This window comes from Poecilia reticulata, chromosome 2 (assembly GCF_904066995.2).
Source record: "Poecilia reticulata chromosome 2, P_reticulata-male-v2, whole genome shotgun sequence".
Classification (NCBI taxonomy): Eukaryota; Metazoa; Chordata; class Actinopteri; order Cyprinodontiformes; family Poeciliidae; genus Poecilia; species Poecilia reticulata.
Genome location: NC_088831.1, coordinates 18779132 through 18794348, shown reverse-complemented (window position 1 = coordinate 18794348; position 15217 = coordinate 18779132). Strand labels below are relative to the sequence as shown.

Genomic DNA, 15217 nt, shown 5'->3' with positions numbered 1-15217 from the left:
CTGGTAAAAACATTGTTAAAGGGTTAATAGAGGAGCCATGTTGGGATGATTTCCTGAAGGCGAAGCTTCAGAAAGAGCAGGAGCTTCTTAAAGTGACAGAGGCCCATTTTCAAAGCGTTAAATATTGATGTCAAATTTCTTTTGAGTCATATTTGATATATATAGTATTTTTATAGCAACCAACGGTAAAATAGATACTTGATTGTGCTACAAAATGGAACTATGTACCTGGAAAATACATAATACTGCCCCTTTAAAGCTCTTTATCTCTTGGCTATAGGTGGCTTTAGGTCCAACTAAAAGCCAACATGACAGATTTAAGCTCACTCAAAGAGGACTGAGGTCAAAGATCTTATGCAAATTTTCTTACAAATAACTACTAATAATGTGTGCAATAAGTAAAATTCCAGGAAGGCTATTTCAAACTGAAATTGAGAAATATTTTACTGATCCCAAAGGGAAATTAAATGTTGTGGTAACTCATATTCATTCACACTTGACTTTTAAAAAAATAACTAAACGTGAATGTTACAATTGAAATTCAGCGTCATTTTATAATTAAATGGTCATTTTACATTATTATTATAATTGATGCCATTTTTACCAGCTCTGTTCATTAAGCTTGACACTGATGGATGACCTGGTTCATGGAGTAGAAATCCCGTTTTATATCCTGATAGAGGTCATGCTACAACAGATGACCTTTGATGAGGATTAAAAGTCAAATTACTGGAGATGGTACTGTAATTTTCTTAATTAAATGAATCCATTAATATTCCGATCGGCCCAGCGGAACATTGTCTCACAGCAAAACATTTAAAAGGACCAATCCAACCTGCAGTGAATTTTCATCTAGACCAGTTCAGTTTTAGGTAAATAGGATTTTTTGTTTGTGTGAACTGCAGATGAAGTTTTCTCTTGTCGCAACTAATTAATAAATTCATCTGATCTCAGTTGAGGAAATGACCATCTGCATTTTCACAAAAATAATTGTATTCTTATATTTGCATCCAGGACTTTGCTCTTTTGGCAGTGATTCATATTTTATGACCAAGGTGAGGATCTTAACAAAATGAAGCAGTAAATCAAGCGCTTTCCTCTGTGGCTCTCCTCTCAGACAGCAGCTGGCATCTGTCCAGACGAAGCCCTTATCTGTCCACCAACCTCTTTAACCTTCGCTTGAGACACCAAGACACGTAAACTCCTGTGTTTGGGACGGACACCGATACATCTGCGGGATCTCTGTCTTCAGGTTTAGAGGAGCTGACTTTAATACGGGCCAGTCCAGAAAAAGTGTGGATTTAAATTACTTTTCCAGTTTGCTTTGCTGCAAGCGATCATTAATTATTTCACTTTGAAATCAAAATATTCCAATGAAGGAAATGAGGATAGCAATGAAAATTATTATTAAACTCCATCTAGGAAGTAATTAAACATAAATTGGCAGGAAAAAATATCGCTTATTCCCTGACAGCTGGTTCCAAAAATGTGTTTTAGCAAACTAGGGAGGATGTAAACTAGACAAAAGCAGGGAGACTAAAAAGTCTTTTCCGTACTTCATCCGAAGGGTCATCACGTCATCTTGCCTTTAAAAAAATTGCATTAAAAGTGTCAACTTTGTATTAGTAGTGTTATTATTTAGTGAATGACACTTGATGACAACAGTCATAAACATTCATGAAGATTCCTTCATGAATGTGTCATATCAGTGTCATATCAGTCATATGCACACCCTTCAAATAAAGCGTTACCAACATTTTTAAGCCATCAGACACGCTAACGCATGTAGCTTATAGCCGACATTATTTTCCAAACAGCATTCCTTTAAAAAGATAGAGGGATTGTGCTCAAAACCAAAGTGATTTGTGCTTTAATCGTGTTTTCCAGGACATTGTTTTTGTATATGATCTATTAGATCTGTTGTTTATGTGAGAAGGACGATGGTCAAGCTGGTTTGACATGATAGGACGACGGACAACAGCTTAGATAATGAACTTGTTACATCCAAGGTGTGGGGAACACGATCTCCGAATCCACAGCAGATTGAACTTTGAAGTAGACGGAGAACAGGAAACACAGGCCACAATTCACACAAATTCACTAAAACTGGGCAATGAAAGACTTAAACAACGTTGTCGGATTCAATGAGTCTTGATTTCAGCTGCGACATGCCGATGGTGCAGTCAGAACATAACAGCATGGCTCCATGATATTAATGGTTCAGGCTGCTGGAGGTAGTGTAGCGATACAGGGGATATGTTTTTTGACCCTTTAGCTCTTACTGAACATCATAAGCCACAACCTGCCAAAGTATTGTTCCTCACCGTGTCCGTCTTTCATAACAACCTGCGTTATGAAGAGCATCAAAACTGGCACATCTAACAAAATGTCCAGTGAGTGAGTCCAGCCTATTTCTCAAATATTTGTTTTTTTATATATTAACAGTTGCATTCCTAACACAGTCATGCCAACGTACCTGTTGTGGAGTTGCTGTATTTGTCTTTTTATAGCCATTCTCTTGGGGATGCGACAAAAATTCAGAGCTGCCCAAATGAAATACCCAGTGAGAGTGCACATCTTTACGACGCCCAGCAGCGTCCTGACAGCAGGGAAGGCCCGACCCATAGCTCCCACTGGCTTATGGCTTTGAGACGCCTGTACTTCAAATCACAGCCCAAGTTGATTCAGAGCTTTGTGGAGTGAAGACGTCCAGAGATCTCGACCCATGCGGGACACATCCAGCTTCCATGTGCAAATAATGACACAGAAGCTGAGTTTTGATGGGATTTTGGAGTGATGGGCTGGGAGCTTTTATCGTTAATGCGTCCACAGGTCACTGGTTTTAATCCAGTCTGGATCATCCCATTTGAGTACTTTTTTTTTTTTTTCAAACTTCCTCCTTAGTTATAATTTATTAATTGTCTCAGTGAGAGCTTTGATATTATAAAACATTCAAATAATCTCAGCCTGCTGTATCTAGTAGCGGTTATCAGTTCAGCTTCCTCATCTCTTTCTGAAACTTCTCCGTTGTTGACCACGTTAGGGTCTCTCCCTTGTTCATTTGTCTTTTCAGTCAGGCATTCATGAAGCCGCCACTGGCTGATTCTGTTTGGCTGGAATATTTTTGGTATCTTAAAATAAATCACTAAAATAATCTGGTTCTTTCATTTCTTTTTGAGCCTTTTAGATTGTTAATGTAGAATGAGTACAAACATTTAATACACAATTATGTTTAACTCTGATTTCTTTTAGAATTATAGGGTTAAATACCAAAAACAACCAATCTAAAGCCTAAAAGCAAAAAATATTCATAACATATTGAGTGATTTTTAATCCACTTTCACAGACACCAACTATTACAATGCAAATGGATAATTATACATATTAGGTGATGACAGCATTTGGCAACTTCTTCCAAATTTTAGGTTTTTTTCTTCCTGCTGCTGTCAGTAAGTGACAGCTCTCACTGCAGGAGAAACAATTTTTCAAAACAACATTTTCTGACATTTCAAACAAAACACAAAACTCATGAAGTGGCACAGCTTTTTCTATGCCTTTTGCCTTCACAAAATAAACTTAAACTACATTAAAATATGTGATAAGCTGAACAAATGGTTCGGGGGGCATGGTGTAGTTTCCATTTTATAGTACAATCAAGTATTTATGTTACTTTGAGATGTTTTGAACATGCCATATATTATCAAAAATGACTTCAAAAAATTTTACTGTATCATAGCTGTTTCTGACACTGAAATTGGCCTCAATAAAGCAAAACAATGTAACAACAACTTTGTGTGTCAAACCTAATTTTTCATATAAAAAAGAGGAGTAGTTTAAAAGTTCAAAAATTTTCAATTTGTGAAACTCAGAAAATATCCAAAAGTTGAAAATGTGCAACTTTTAAAACACAGAAATGTCCTTATTATTATTATTATTATTATTATTATTATTATTATTATTATTATTATTATTATTATTATTATTAACGTTTCTGAGATAAATCTAAAAGTTTTTTGACAAAAAAATTACTGAATATTTCATTCAGACATTTCTGAAAATGTTCAGTGCATTTAATACTATTCTTACCGCAGCTTGCAGTTCCTCCCGCCACACGTCCCAGCGCTGAGCCTGCTCCTGGTTGGTCTCGCCACCTGGCCTCCAGGTTTCATTGGCTGAAAAGAGTCACCTGATTTGAAGAATAAAAAATACTTTGAAAAGAAGTGGAGCAGACTGAGTGCTAGCTAAATTTTCTATGCTAACAAAACTGCCTTTATACTCTGTCCACGTTCGCCCAATAAGCAGCACTTGTTACTGTAAACAGGCGCTCGTGGCAGCAGCCGCTTTCTGATTGGTCAACCGCGCATAGATTGTTCATTGGCTCTTCAGAAACTGAAGAGACTATTAAAGACGATCATGTGGGCGACAGGAGTAGTGTGTCCCTGTGTGTTTGACTAATACATTCAGGTGTTTGTTTGCCGAAAGGCTTTTCAGGAAACAAGGAGAGCGACGTGAGCAGAGGTGAGGGCCAAGTTGATTCATTTTGAAGAGATTTTTACATCAATGCTTTATCAAAAAATAAACGAAACTTAAGTTGGTTATTATGTCAATTAAAAATTCTAATTAAGAGAGTACTAGAAAAAAAAAATCTAAATTAGGTCCTAATCATTCTTGGCGATGATGTCCACAAAGAATCATTTTATAAAAATAGTTTCCCCTCATAAAGTTACCAGTTAATTAAGTAGGTCTGGGTTTTCCTTTTTCGTTTCATTCTTTTTAGCACAGGTAGACTTTCTTACCTTCCACTGTCTGAACCGGGGGTTTCTGGTGGGGTGCCACAGTCACCGCCATGTTGCTGTTCAGACCCGAGCAGATGGAGCCCATCGTCAGGTGTAGGCTCCAAACAAGCAGAGCATTCTGAATGATGATAAAAAGACATGCTCCTTCTGCTGCTGTCCACATGCTACTTAGAGTAGCTTTGTGTTTGCCTCTCGCTCGCTCGCTCTGTCTCTCTCTCTAAACGCTGCACGAGGATGTGTTTGTTTGTGTGTGCATCACACAGATCTGTTTCAATAGCTGCGTTTCCATTAACCATAAAATTGCACGACTTGAAATTAACAAAAATAAATTCACTCAATATGAAAATCGGTTTGTATCACAAACTGCAATGGAATCACTTTTCTCGCAACATGAGTCACATGAAGTAGTTGGAGCTCATAGTGCTACGTGTTTTTTAATGGCTTATCACGTGAACAAACTTTTCAAATTGTAGTTGCATTTCTTGTGTGAAAGAAACTCCACAATCGCGAATTTGTGTTTTTTCCGACATTAGTGGAATACTGACAAATTTTTAGGCACATTTGTAACAAAAATGCTATTTTATTATCTGTTGTATTCAACTCCCTTCACTCATTTGGCTTGCTTCAGAAGCCAAATAAAGGCGATGTGGGGGATCATCTTATGGCATCCTCATCATCAACAGAGAGGAAAGAGTAAAAACAAATCTCATTAATTCAGATTTGACCAATCCTCACACCAAAGTGAATTTGGCTGTAGTGTATATGTTGGATTTTTATTTCTCTTTAAAGGGGCAGTATTATGTAAAATTGACTTTTTGCTCTTTACATTGTGTTATAACGTTATTCCTCCATCAAAAACATACCTGGGGTGTTGCCTTGATTCTTTCATGCATGTTTGAGAGATCCATTAATCTCCATGGCAACCATTCAGCTGTGCAAAATGTCCGTGTGGATCCAGGAGTTTTGAGGTTGAAGCTCCTCCTCTGAGCTGCAGGTTTCAAGCTTCCACCTCACAGAGCCCACAGCTCCCCCACTCTGCTCCTTCAGACTAGTCAGCAGCAATTAGCAAACACCTGGTGGAGCTGAGCATCTGCTGAGTTCATTAAAGGAGATACTTCTTAGAGCAACACTGGTAAAAATGTTGTTAAAGGGTTAATAGAGGAGCAAAGTTGTGATGACTTCCTGAAGATGGAGTTTCGGAAAGAGCAGGAGTTCTTAAAGAGACAGAGGCCCAATTTCAAGGCATTAAATTACTAAGTCATACTTGATATAAGTAACAACTGAAGGTAACATAGTTACTTAATTGTGCTACTAATGCCATTATATGTATGGAAAACAGATTATACTGAACCTTTAACACAGAAAGTATTAAATGAGATAATAAATGGAGTTTAACATTATGACAAGGATTACATTGGAGTGTGTCTGATTGACTTGAACTGAGTTTATGTTTTTGTCTTGTAATGTGCCTTCGAGATGTCTATCCATACATCTGGTGTGAATGTATGTTGTGTGGATGAACTGTATTAAGCTCAATTCATTTCTACTCATCGTAAACTTTGTTATTATTGATCTGATTTTGCCAGTAAAAAAGAAATACATCATTGGATAGTAGCTTTAATATGGAAAAAAACATCAGCAAGAGAGATCTTATTGCTGGTAAGAAGCTCGTGAAGAACATTTTGAAATCTAAAATTCACAAAAAGGCATACAACACAGAAAATAAATAGAAATCAAACAGGAAGTTTTGATAGTTGCAGTTATTCTCAGACCTAATTTCACTCTGATGGTTGGTATCTAACATTTCCTGCAAACTCTCTAATGTATTCCTGCACCAATAAAAACGAATCTACACAGAAGAAATGTTTAAGCGTTTCTTTACAATGTTTTATTACAATCGCAGAGATTTCTCGTCAGACTGCATGACCTTCGCCAGACTCTGCCTTCAGTCTTTAGACCCGTTCATCGTAGGCAGTTTGTAGTTCCTCAGCTGTTCCAGGAAGCCGGGGTTAGGAGAGGAGGCCGGCCGGGCGGACTTCACCAATGAGAGCGCGTCTTCAAAGGACAGTCCGTCACATGACATCAGGTAGCCGATGACGACAGCCGGGGCGCGGGACACACCGGCATTACAATGGACCAGCACAACGCTTTTCTGAAACACAATCACATCACAACTGAGACCAACGACCGATTAAACTTGAAGCCCAGAAAAAAATTACTAATTCAAAGCTCTAAAGTACTTGATCATCACTACTGGTCTTTAACACGACTGACTTGTGGTGTGCCTCAAGGTTCTGTACTTGGCACTGCTGGACTTTCCTCAAGCAAATCGATCGGATCACATTTTCCAGCAGTCCAATCAGTTATGTCACAACTCTAACAAACTTTTGTGACATTTTGGGTTATGTCACAAAAGTCACATAACACCAAGATTGCAATAAGTCCCGCCTTTCCCTGGGGTCGCCACTGGAGGCGCAGATTCACAACACATGCGTTTGCTTAGGTTAGCTTAGCACATCTCCTGTGTTTAGCTCTAATGGCTCAGCCAAACCGTGCATCCATGACTCCGTGTCTCTTTGTAGCTCTAACAGCTCAGCTGCTTTATGTGTCTTGTTCTCTCAAGTCACGCAGACAAATCAGTCTCACATTTGGGGGTCACGCTGCTCTGCGATAAACAACTGCCTTGTTTTTTTAACATTATGCCATTACTAATAATTTAGTCTCCAAAGCTTCAATATGTAACTTTCATTAAAAATATTTTTTGACACATTTGTTGAAACTGTTGTGACAGGATGGTACCAGACAGTAGTGAATAAAAATCAACCTCTGTTTTCAACCACTGCTCCCAACAACCAATCAGAGCCAGGAGGAGGTTCTTAGCGCTGTCAATCACCCTCCGTGTGGCGCTGCTGTATCTGCTGTCTGGCGCTGATGTATCTGCTGTCCAGTACTATTGAATTTATTCCTTCTTGAGAGTCTGGCATTTTTTGGCGAATGATTTCAGGTACACTGAAATGGTTCTCCTGATTCTGCTAGTTAACACCTTATTAATAATTTGATTAAAAGTTAATTATTAATCATAGTTATTAATATCTACATAAGCCAAAACATTGATGCAAATTCTGATTCCCTTCTTATTTACTTTATTCATAGTCGTTTTGAATCACCTGAAACAAAAATTCTCGTGTTTATACCAGAAATGCACAACTTTAGTTATCATTGAAAGGCTATTTTGTTTAAACTAAGTTGTTCTACACAATGACTTCGTGAAGATGCGGAGGAAAGCTGCTGTTTTGTTTTAGTTCCTGATGGATTCATTTAGTTCTTTATTTAGCTAATAGTTTGCTTCTGGCCGGGACAAAAAAGCCAGCGTAAGAGAGAAGTTTTGTGTCAAATTATACTACTTGGTTGGGACTTAAGTTAAGTACCACATAAATAAATGTTTCTGTACAACAAAAGTTAGGAAAAAAGTAAAGGTCTTGTTTTCTAGAAACACATGAAATTGTCTGCAATGACCAGCATTCCTCGAGTCAATGTTTCGGTTTCTTTTTATATATCGATAAATCAATAGTTTTGAAAACAATAAGGACCTGATAACCAGATGGAAGTCGAAGCTGCTGGATTTCAAACATCCGCTGCAGTGGCATTATTTGACCACACGTTGGCTCTGTGCTCCTGCTGCTGTGACTTTGGCTCTTTGAGCCGAACTAAACAGCTTGTTTGTTTGTGTCTTTAGGAAGTCATTAGCTTCTCTATTACAGCCCGCATGTTCCATCAAAAGAACGCTTTACACCGCCCGGCGAGAGGCAGGGCGGGCAGCAGGCGAGCGCTGGATAAACGAATGAAACGATCCAAAATTATTTAGAAATACAGCCAGTAGAAAAAGTTAACTTTGAAACTTTTGGTTAAATGGTGAGGAAAGTATGCAAAAGAATAAATGAGTTAAGAAAAAAGTATATCTAGATCTTTTCTTACAAAACAATAAAAACAACAAGTTGCATCTGGATATCAAATATGAGCTTCAAAATCTGCTGGGGGGAGGGAAAAATCAATAAATGCAATTTAAAAGTTGCACCTTTTGCGTATCTGTTATACTTTTCCTGTCTGTCCTTCAGCAATCAGATGTTTGCGGTTGTCATAGCAACATCAATATCTATTGGTCATGATCAGCCAGGTGGCCTGCTGGGTAATCTGAGCCTGCATTTCAAAGTAAATGAATCAGTTTGGTTATCAGGGCTGGAATTACCAAACACACACACACACACACACATCCATCCACAGAACCATATCATCACCAGGAATTCATACACACACTTCCTGTAATCAGACACCTCTAATGACTGAGTAATCACTCTGTGAGTGAGTGAGTGTGTGTGTGTGTGTGTGTGTGTGTGTGTGTGTGTGTGTGTGTGTGTGTGTGTGTGTGTGTGTGCGCGTGTGTGTGTGTGTGCGTGCGTGCGTGCGTGCGTGTGTGTGTGGTGTCGTGTTAAGGTGAGGCCCAGGCTCCGCTGCTAAAAGCTTGTATGTCACCGAGATCTGATCTAGAGGCTGTTTAATAAAACATCAACAAAACTAAACATCTATTATTCAGAGCTGAAAAAGAGGAGAGGAAATGAGGAGAGGAAGCAAGTGGCAAAGATGTCAGGACGTCTGTCATAACACAAAACTGTTCATAACGCACGGCATGAAGGCTGCAGAGGTTTGTTAGAGGCTGTTAGACAATAACCGGCTTCATGACGGCCAAGGAACACAGCACAATTTGGAGAAGTTAAAAAAGTTACTGAAGAACTCCACAAATCTGGCATTCATGGAAGAGTTACAAGGAAATGTTTCTAAGCTACTGCAAACACGAGGGAAAATGCGCTCTGATCTTAGCTAAAATCAAAGGTTTTTGGCAAAAATGCCTGGTGTGGTGGGAAACCAACGTCTCCAGCTGCGTTTCCGTTATGAACGGGAGCAAAATCTTGTCGACGTTCTGCTGGTGTAGAAAAGACGCGATTTCGCAATTGCAGTTTTTGCATTAAATAAGAAACGCAATTAAAATCACCAGCAGCATCCGGTTCTTGATCACATGACCTGTATTGCAAAAGGAAAAACAAAAAAGTCTTTCCATCACAGTTTTGTGAAATAAACTAATTTTGGCAAAGCTACAAAAAAAAAGGAAAAAAAAAAAACTTCTTCCTGATGCCAAAACTTTACCTGAGTGGAGTTGCCCCCAACTCACCTTCTGCAAGTCAGACAAAATTGGTGTCAAACGTTTGTGGTACGTTTGTGCAGCAAAAATCTTCATCATTTTGATTTAGTAAACTTGGTGGGGCTGGTTGACCTTTAAACTTTTGTTAATATGTTCAAAGCCAAAGCAGCACCAACAAAAGTTTTTGCTGCACAAACATAGTTGCACAAACACCAATTTAATCTGATCTGAAGAAGGTGGGGGGTGAGGGGGAGGTTGACCTTTCATGACCCCTGGAAACATTTCTTTGAAACTTTGAAACGATAGCAGCAAAAATGAAAATTATTGCTGTACAAACGAAGCACAAATGTTATCTGATTTGAAGAAGGTGAGGTCAAAAACTTTTTATAAAAAATGAGGTCTTTTTAAAAGTGGAGCATTTCCATTAAGTAAATTTATTTTCGAAATGTCAAATTACGCCATCATATAGTGAATGGAGACGCAGCTGGTGGAACATAGTGATGGAAGAACAATCCTGGAAGAAAAACTGCTAGAGGCTCCAAAAGACCGGAGAACCTAAACATAACCAGAACTATGATGGTGTAAATCAAAGCACAGGATGGCCCAGTCAAAGTACAGACTTGAAAATCTGTGGCAAGACTTGAGCAGAGACGTTTTATACACTCTCTCCATTAGGAATGCAAAGAAGAACGGGCAAAGATTTCAGTCTCCAGAAAGCCAGCAGAAACATCCCCAGAAAGATCTGCAGCTGTGAAAGGTGATTCATTTTCCTCCTGTTTCATAATTATGATAGATTCTGCTTATATTGTGACAAAATGTGAAAAATCTAAGGAGCGTGGTTTCTAAATAACACAAAACTGTTCTTAATTTTGGTCGGACAAAGAACTTTTATCTTCCGTGGGACTGAAAAGAATCTATTTAACCTATCAGCTGATTCAACTTTTGTTTGTTGAGGTCAAGTTCTTTGTACTTTAGATTGAAAGTACAGTCTAAAGTTCTTCGCCTTACGTTGCAGTAGCTTTTAAATCCATCTGGTCATTCGATATCTCTGCGATGTTATCAGTTTTGCAAATGCAGATTAAACTGAGGTCAGCTGACGGGGGTAGAATTCATTCGCAGCACTTTGACACGTTGCCACGGAGGAAATCTCCCGACGACGGAGGCACTACCTCTCTGTGAGCCTGCTGGATGAAGTCGCAGCAGTCCTGCATGTACTGCAGCAGGTCGGCGTCAGGGTGGTCCAGGATGCTGACGGTCCGGTAGATGAACAGGTCCGGAAACACGTTCTCCACGCCGAACGCCACGTTCAGGATGTGGGAAACCTGAGGAGGAAGAACGGCTGACTGGTGGACCGAAGTGTGTGGCACGCACGGATGGACGGTCTGAATGGGAGGCATTCAGGCTGCATATAAACACACTGAGTGTGTAACTACACTGTGCTTGTCTTCGGTTAACAGCTCTTGAGAAAATGATATTTACAGGGTACAATGTTGATGGGGCAGCGACGTTAAGACGCCTCTGTGAATCTTTTAAACCCTGAAGAGCAACTGAACAAGTGGAAACAACTTATTACAGAGTAAAGTTGGTTCAGTTTCTAGTGCAAATATCTTAGTGGGCTTGAAATAAGACAAAACTAACTTACAAGTAGATTTTCAGCAAGATATAGAAGCTTGTTTTAGGTAAATAATTCTTCATATTGGTGAAAAAGTTTTAGTTCCGCTGGCAGATTATTTCACTTGTAACATGAGAAAAACATCTTGTCATAAGTGAAATAATCTGCCAGTGGAAGTGGTACTTTTTCATCAATATTAAGGAATTGTTTACTTAAAATAAGCTAGTATATCTTACTGAAAAACTTAAAAAAAAAAAAAAAAAAAAAGGGTGCGTAGGCTATTGTTTTAGGAAGGTGACAATATTCACATCACCCTTGTCCTATTTTTATGTTGAAAACCTTGCTTTGTTTTTTTCTTCCCTTTTACAGACATTCACTACTTCGTGTTGCTCTGCCTCATAAAATACCTCTAAAATAAACCAAAGTTTGTGGTTCCGATGTGACAAAATGTAGAAAGCTTTGATGGGTAGGAATACTTCTTTAAGGTGCTTTATATGAATATTTATCTGCAAATGTGGAAGACAACAAAAAGATGGCCAACCCAAAACTGTTGCCCAATGCTCAGTTCACAACAGGCTGGAGTCTTGTAAGACCCGGCCTGATCTGCTCACCTTGTGTTTTCTTAGGGTGCCAAAGTCGTGCGCAGCATCCTGGGAACCTGCTCACACACACAAACACACACAGTGAGTCAATTAGACGCCTCTAGTTCCAGACTTTTCCGTGTGTCTTGGAGGGAGTTGGACCCAAACGAGGATCCGTTCGGTACGCTGGACTTAATGCAGGTCAAAGGTTCATCCAGCTTCCACATGTATGTCCTCAGGGGTCATGTCTCCTCCAGTCCACCCCCACCTCTGCACTCGTGTTACAGGCTGCCCTGGTCCGGGAGGTCGTGGTAGTGGACTGAAAGTGACATCGAGGCCAAGGCAGGGAAAGGAGGTGAACCCGACTGCTGACCAGGGTAGAAGTAAACCCAAACAACGGCTGAACCTAAAATACTACGTTAAAAACAGGAATGAGTTATAAAAACGAGCAATCATATACTGACGCTCTGCAAAAACACTAAATCTTACCAAGTACTTTTGTCTGGTTTCTAGCGCAAATATCTCAGTACACTTGAAATAAGACGAAACTAACTTACAAGCAACTTTTCAACTTGTTATAAGTGAATAATTTATTAACTCTGATGAAAAAGTACTAGTTCCACTGGTAGATTATTTCACTTTTAACATGGTAAAAATGTCTTATAATAATTGAAATCATTTGCCAATGAAACTTGCTCTTTCGTGATGCACAAATAAACTTGACTTGGTAACATAACGTAACGTAACATTTGCTGAGTGGGTGTTTGTCTGTCTCTCCCACTCTCACCCAGAAGCAGGTATGGCTTTACAGAGCCGACCTGCAGGTCCCAGGACGTATCGGGGACGTAGCCCAGCATCTTCTCTGGCGGGACAGGGTCTTCGACCACAGTAATCGTCGAACCCTTCCAGGTCTCGATGATGCGTCGGCCACTCAGCGACGTCACACGGGTGCACTGCTTCCGCAGGCGAGTCCGGGAGAAGCTCCGAATCTCCTGAGTCAACGACTGCATGGCCAAACTTTACCAAACCTGAGAAGACGGGAACGTCGGTGAGAAACTGCCTCGACAGCATTACCACGACGTCATCATATCGACGTTTAATGGAGATGCGCTGATCTGGTTCTGCTCGCTCTGCATCCCCACAACCAGAGTCAAACAAGGACAAGCAGCATTCAGCTTCTATGCACCACGAATCTGAAACAAACTTCCAGAAAACTGAAAAACAGCTGAAACACTGAGTTCATTTAAATCTAGACTAAAAACTCAGCTGTTTAGAGTTGCTATTGAAACATAATCAGTGAAATATGATGTGTAACGATGGAGCTTTTCAAAATGAAAAGCTTCATCATTGACTGTTAGGACTTTGTATTTCTGTGTTTTCATGATGCAAAGCTCTTTGAAATGCCTTGTTGCTGAAGTTTGTTGATGTAAACTTCAGCAACAAGTTTACATCAATAAACTTGGTTGATTGGTTCATACATTGATGTGAAAAATTGGGTCGATATCGATATCAATATCCAATATTGCAGAGTAATCTATATTTACTGATGTATCCCAAGAAATCTGCCATAATAAATTTTGCTGGATAACAAATAGTCGCTGAAATTATAGCTGTAAATGACAATGTTGTTGTTTTGAGACCGTTTTCAAGTCATATGTTGATAATGGTATAATATTTCAACTTCAAGGTAATGCACAGGAGCCCGAATTAAAACAGCGATGCTCTGACATAACGAATATGAAGTCGCTGTAGAACCACATGGTTTGACCGCCGCAAAGTAGTAAAGGAAAGCCAGAGAAGATAATTGCCCCACACTTCATCAACTTAATTATGCATCATTCACTGGACCAATTACACAAGATAATTACATTTTTCAGAGTGCATTTACCCGTCTATTTTGAGCGCTGGAGTCAGTTTAGATGATTTAGTATTGATGCTCTAATGGTGTTGTCACCTTCTTTCTGAATAGCTTCGTTTAAGTCCAGTCACCAAAAGCCTAAGCTGTCAAATAAACGTCTAATTGTGAGTCAAATGCTCATTACGTTTTCAAAGCAAAGACCACATGAGAAAAACACAACTACACACTTTAGACCAGTAAGCAGCAGTTTTTAATGAACTCCTTTAAATGTTCAATTTGGCATTTATCACCAAACTATATGGCACAACTCTTTACACAGACAGTGGATAGGCCAGGGTTTCCTTTAGCTTACTGTAAAAAAAAAAAGACACACAACCTCAGAAAGACTCAACAGTGCGTAAAAGCGTCATAAACCCAGGTGTAGTTAAGGGCTCAAAGCTAAATCTCAACAGCGACATCTAGTTTTATTTTAAACCAGCTTCTAAAATTAAGTCATTCTTGTCAAATTTAGGATGTAGAAAAATAGGCAACAGCATTGAACATTTTGTACATTAAACATAAGAGATACGGACAGTAAAAATACATATCAGCTGCAGTGCAACACAATCGGGGAAACAGAACGTCTCACAGTCGTCCTGTCATCATTTCACTGGGTCTCCAGTTGTAAAATTAAAGATATTAAGATCTTTGCGGCTGGTCAATGATGGACTGAATGTCCCCAGGCCTGAATACAGTCAGGTAGGAATTATCTTAGGCAAAATTCATAGAGAATACTTTCATTTTAATGTAATTCAAGTAACATATTTATTGATTTTTAGCTTTTATCTTGATGTGCTTCTGTGTCGATCTGGTTTTTGTTACTTTTTGCTGTTCGTTTCTGGCTTACTGTGATTATCAGTCATTTCTGGTGCTGGTAAATTAACTGAACATTAATTAACATTCTAAATTAAAGCTATGTACATAATTGTTATTTATTTATTTTGTTGCTCAGATACTCATTCAGCCCAAAGAACACATTTTTAGAATGTAAACTTCTCATTTTGGATGGTAAATTTATACTTTTTAAAATTGTTTACATCCCTAAATCTGACTTTTAATTTTTATTCTTTTATTATTATAATTTTATGAGATGCCTGTCCAGTCGTGTGATGTCTGATTTAAATCCACATTTCTCAG

General features: G+C 38.9%; 1 protein-coding gene across 1 annotated transcript in view; it reads right to left on the bottom strand.

Moving 5' to 3' along the window:
- Window positions 1–6397: 6397 nt before the first annotated feature.
- The window catches only part of dusp19a (dual specificity phosphatase 19a), a 9342-nt gene continuing 522 nt past the window's right edge, over window positions 6398–15217 (bottom strand). The window contains exons 2-5 of the mRNA XM_008437033.3: window positions 12971–13211; window positions 12214–12260; window positions 11160–11312; window positions 6398–6948 (exon numbers count right to left, since the gene is read on the bottom strand). Of these exons, the coding sequence (XP_008435255.1) occupies window positions 6742–6948; window positions 11160–11312; window positions 12214–12260; window positions 12971–13193 (630 nt within the window). The 5' untranslated portion in view covers window positions 13194–13211 and the 3' untranslated portion in view covers window positions 6398–6741. The remainder of the gene's footprint in view (window positions 6949–11159; window positions 11313–12213; window positions 12261–12970; window positions 13212–15217) is intronic.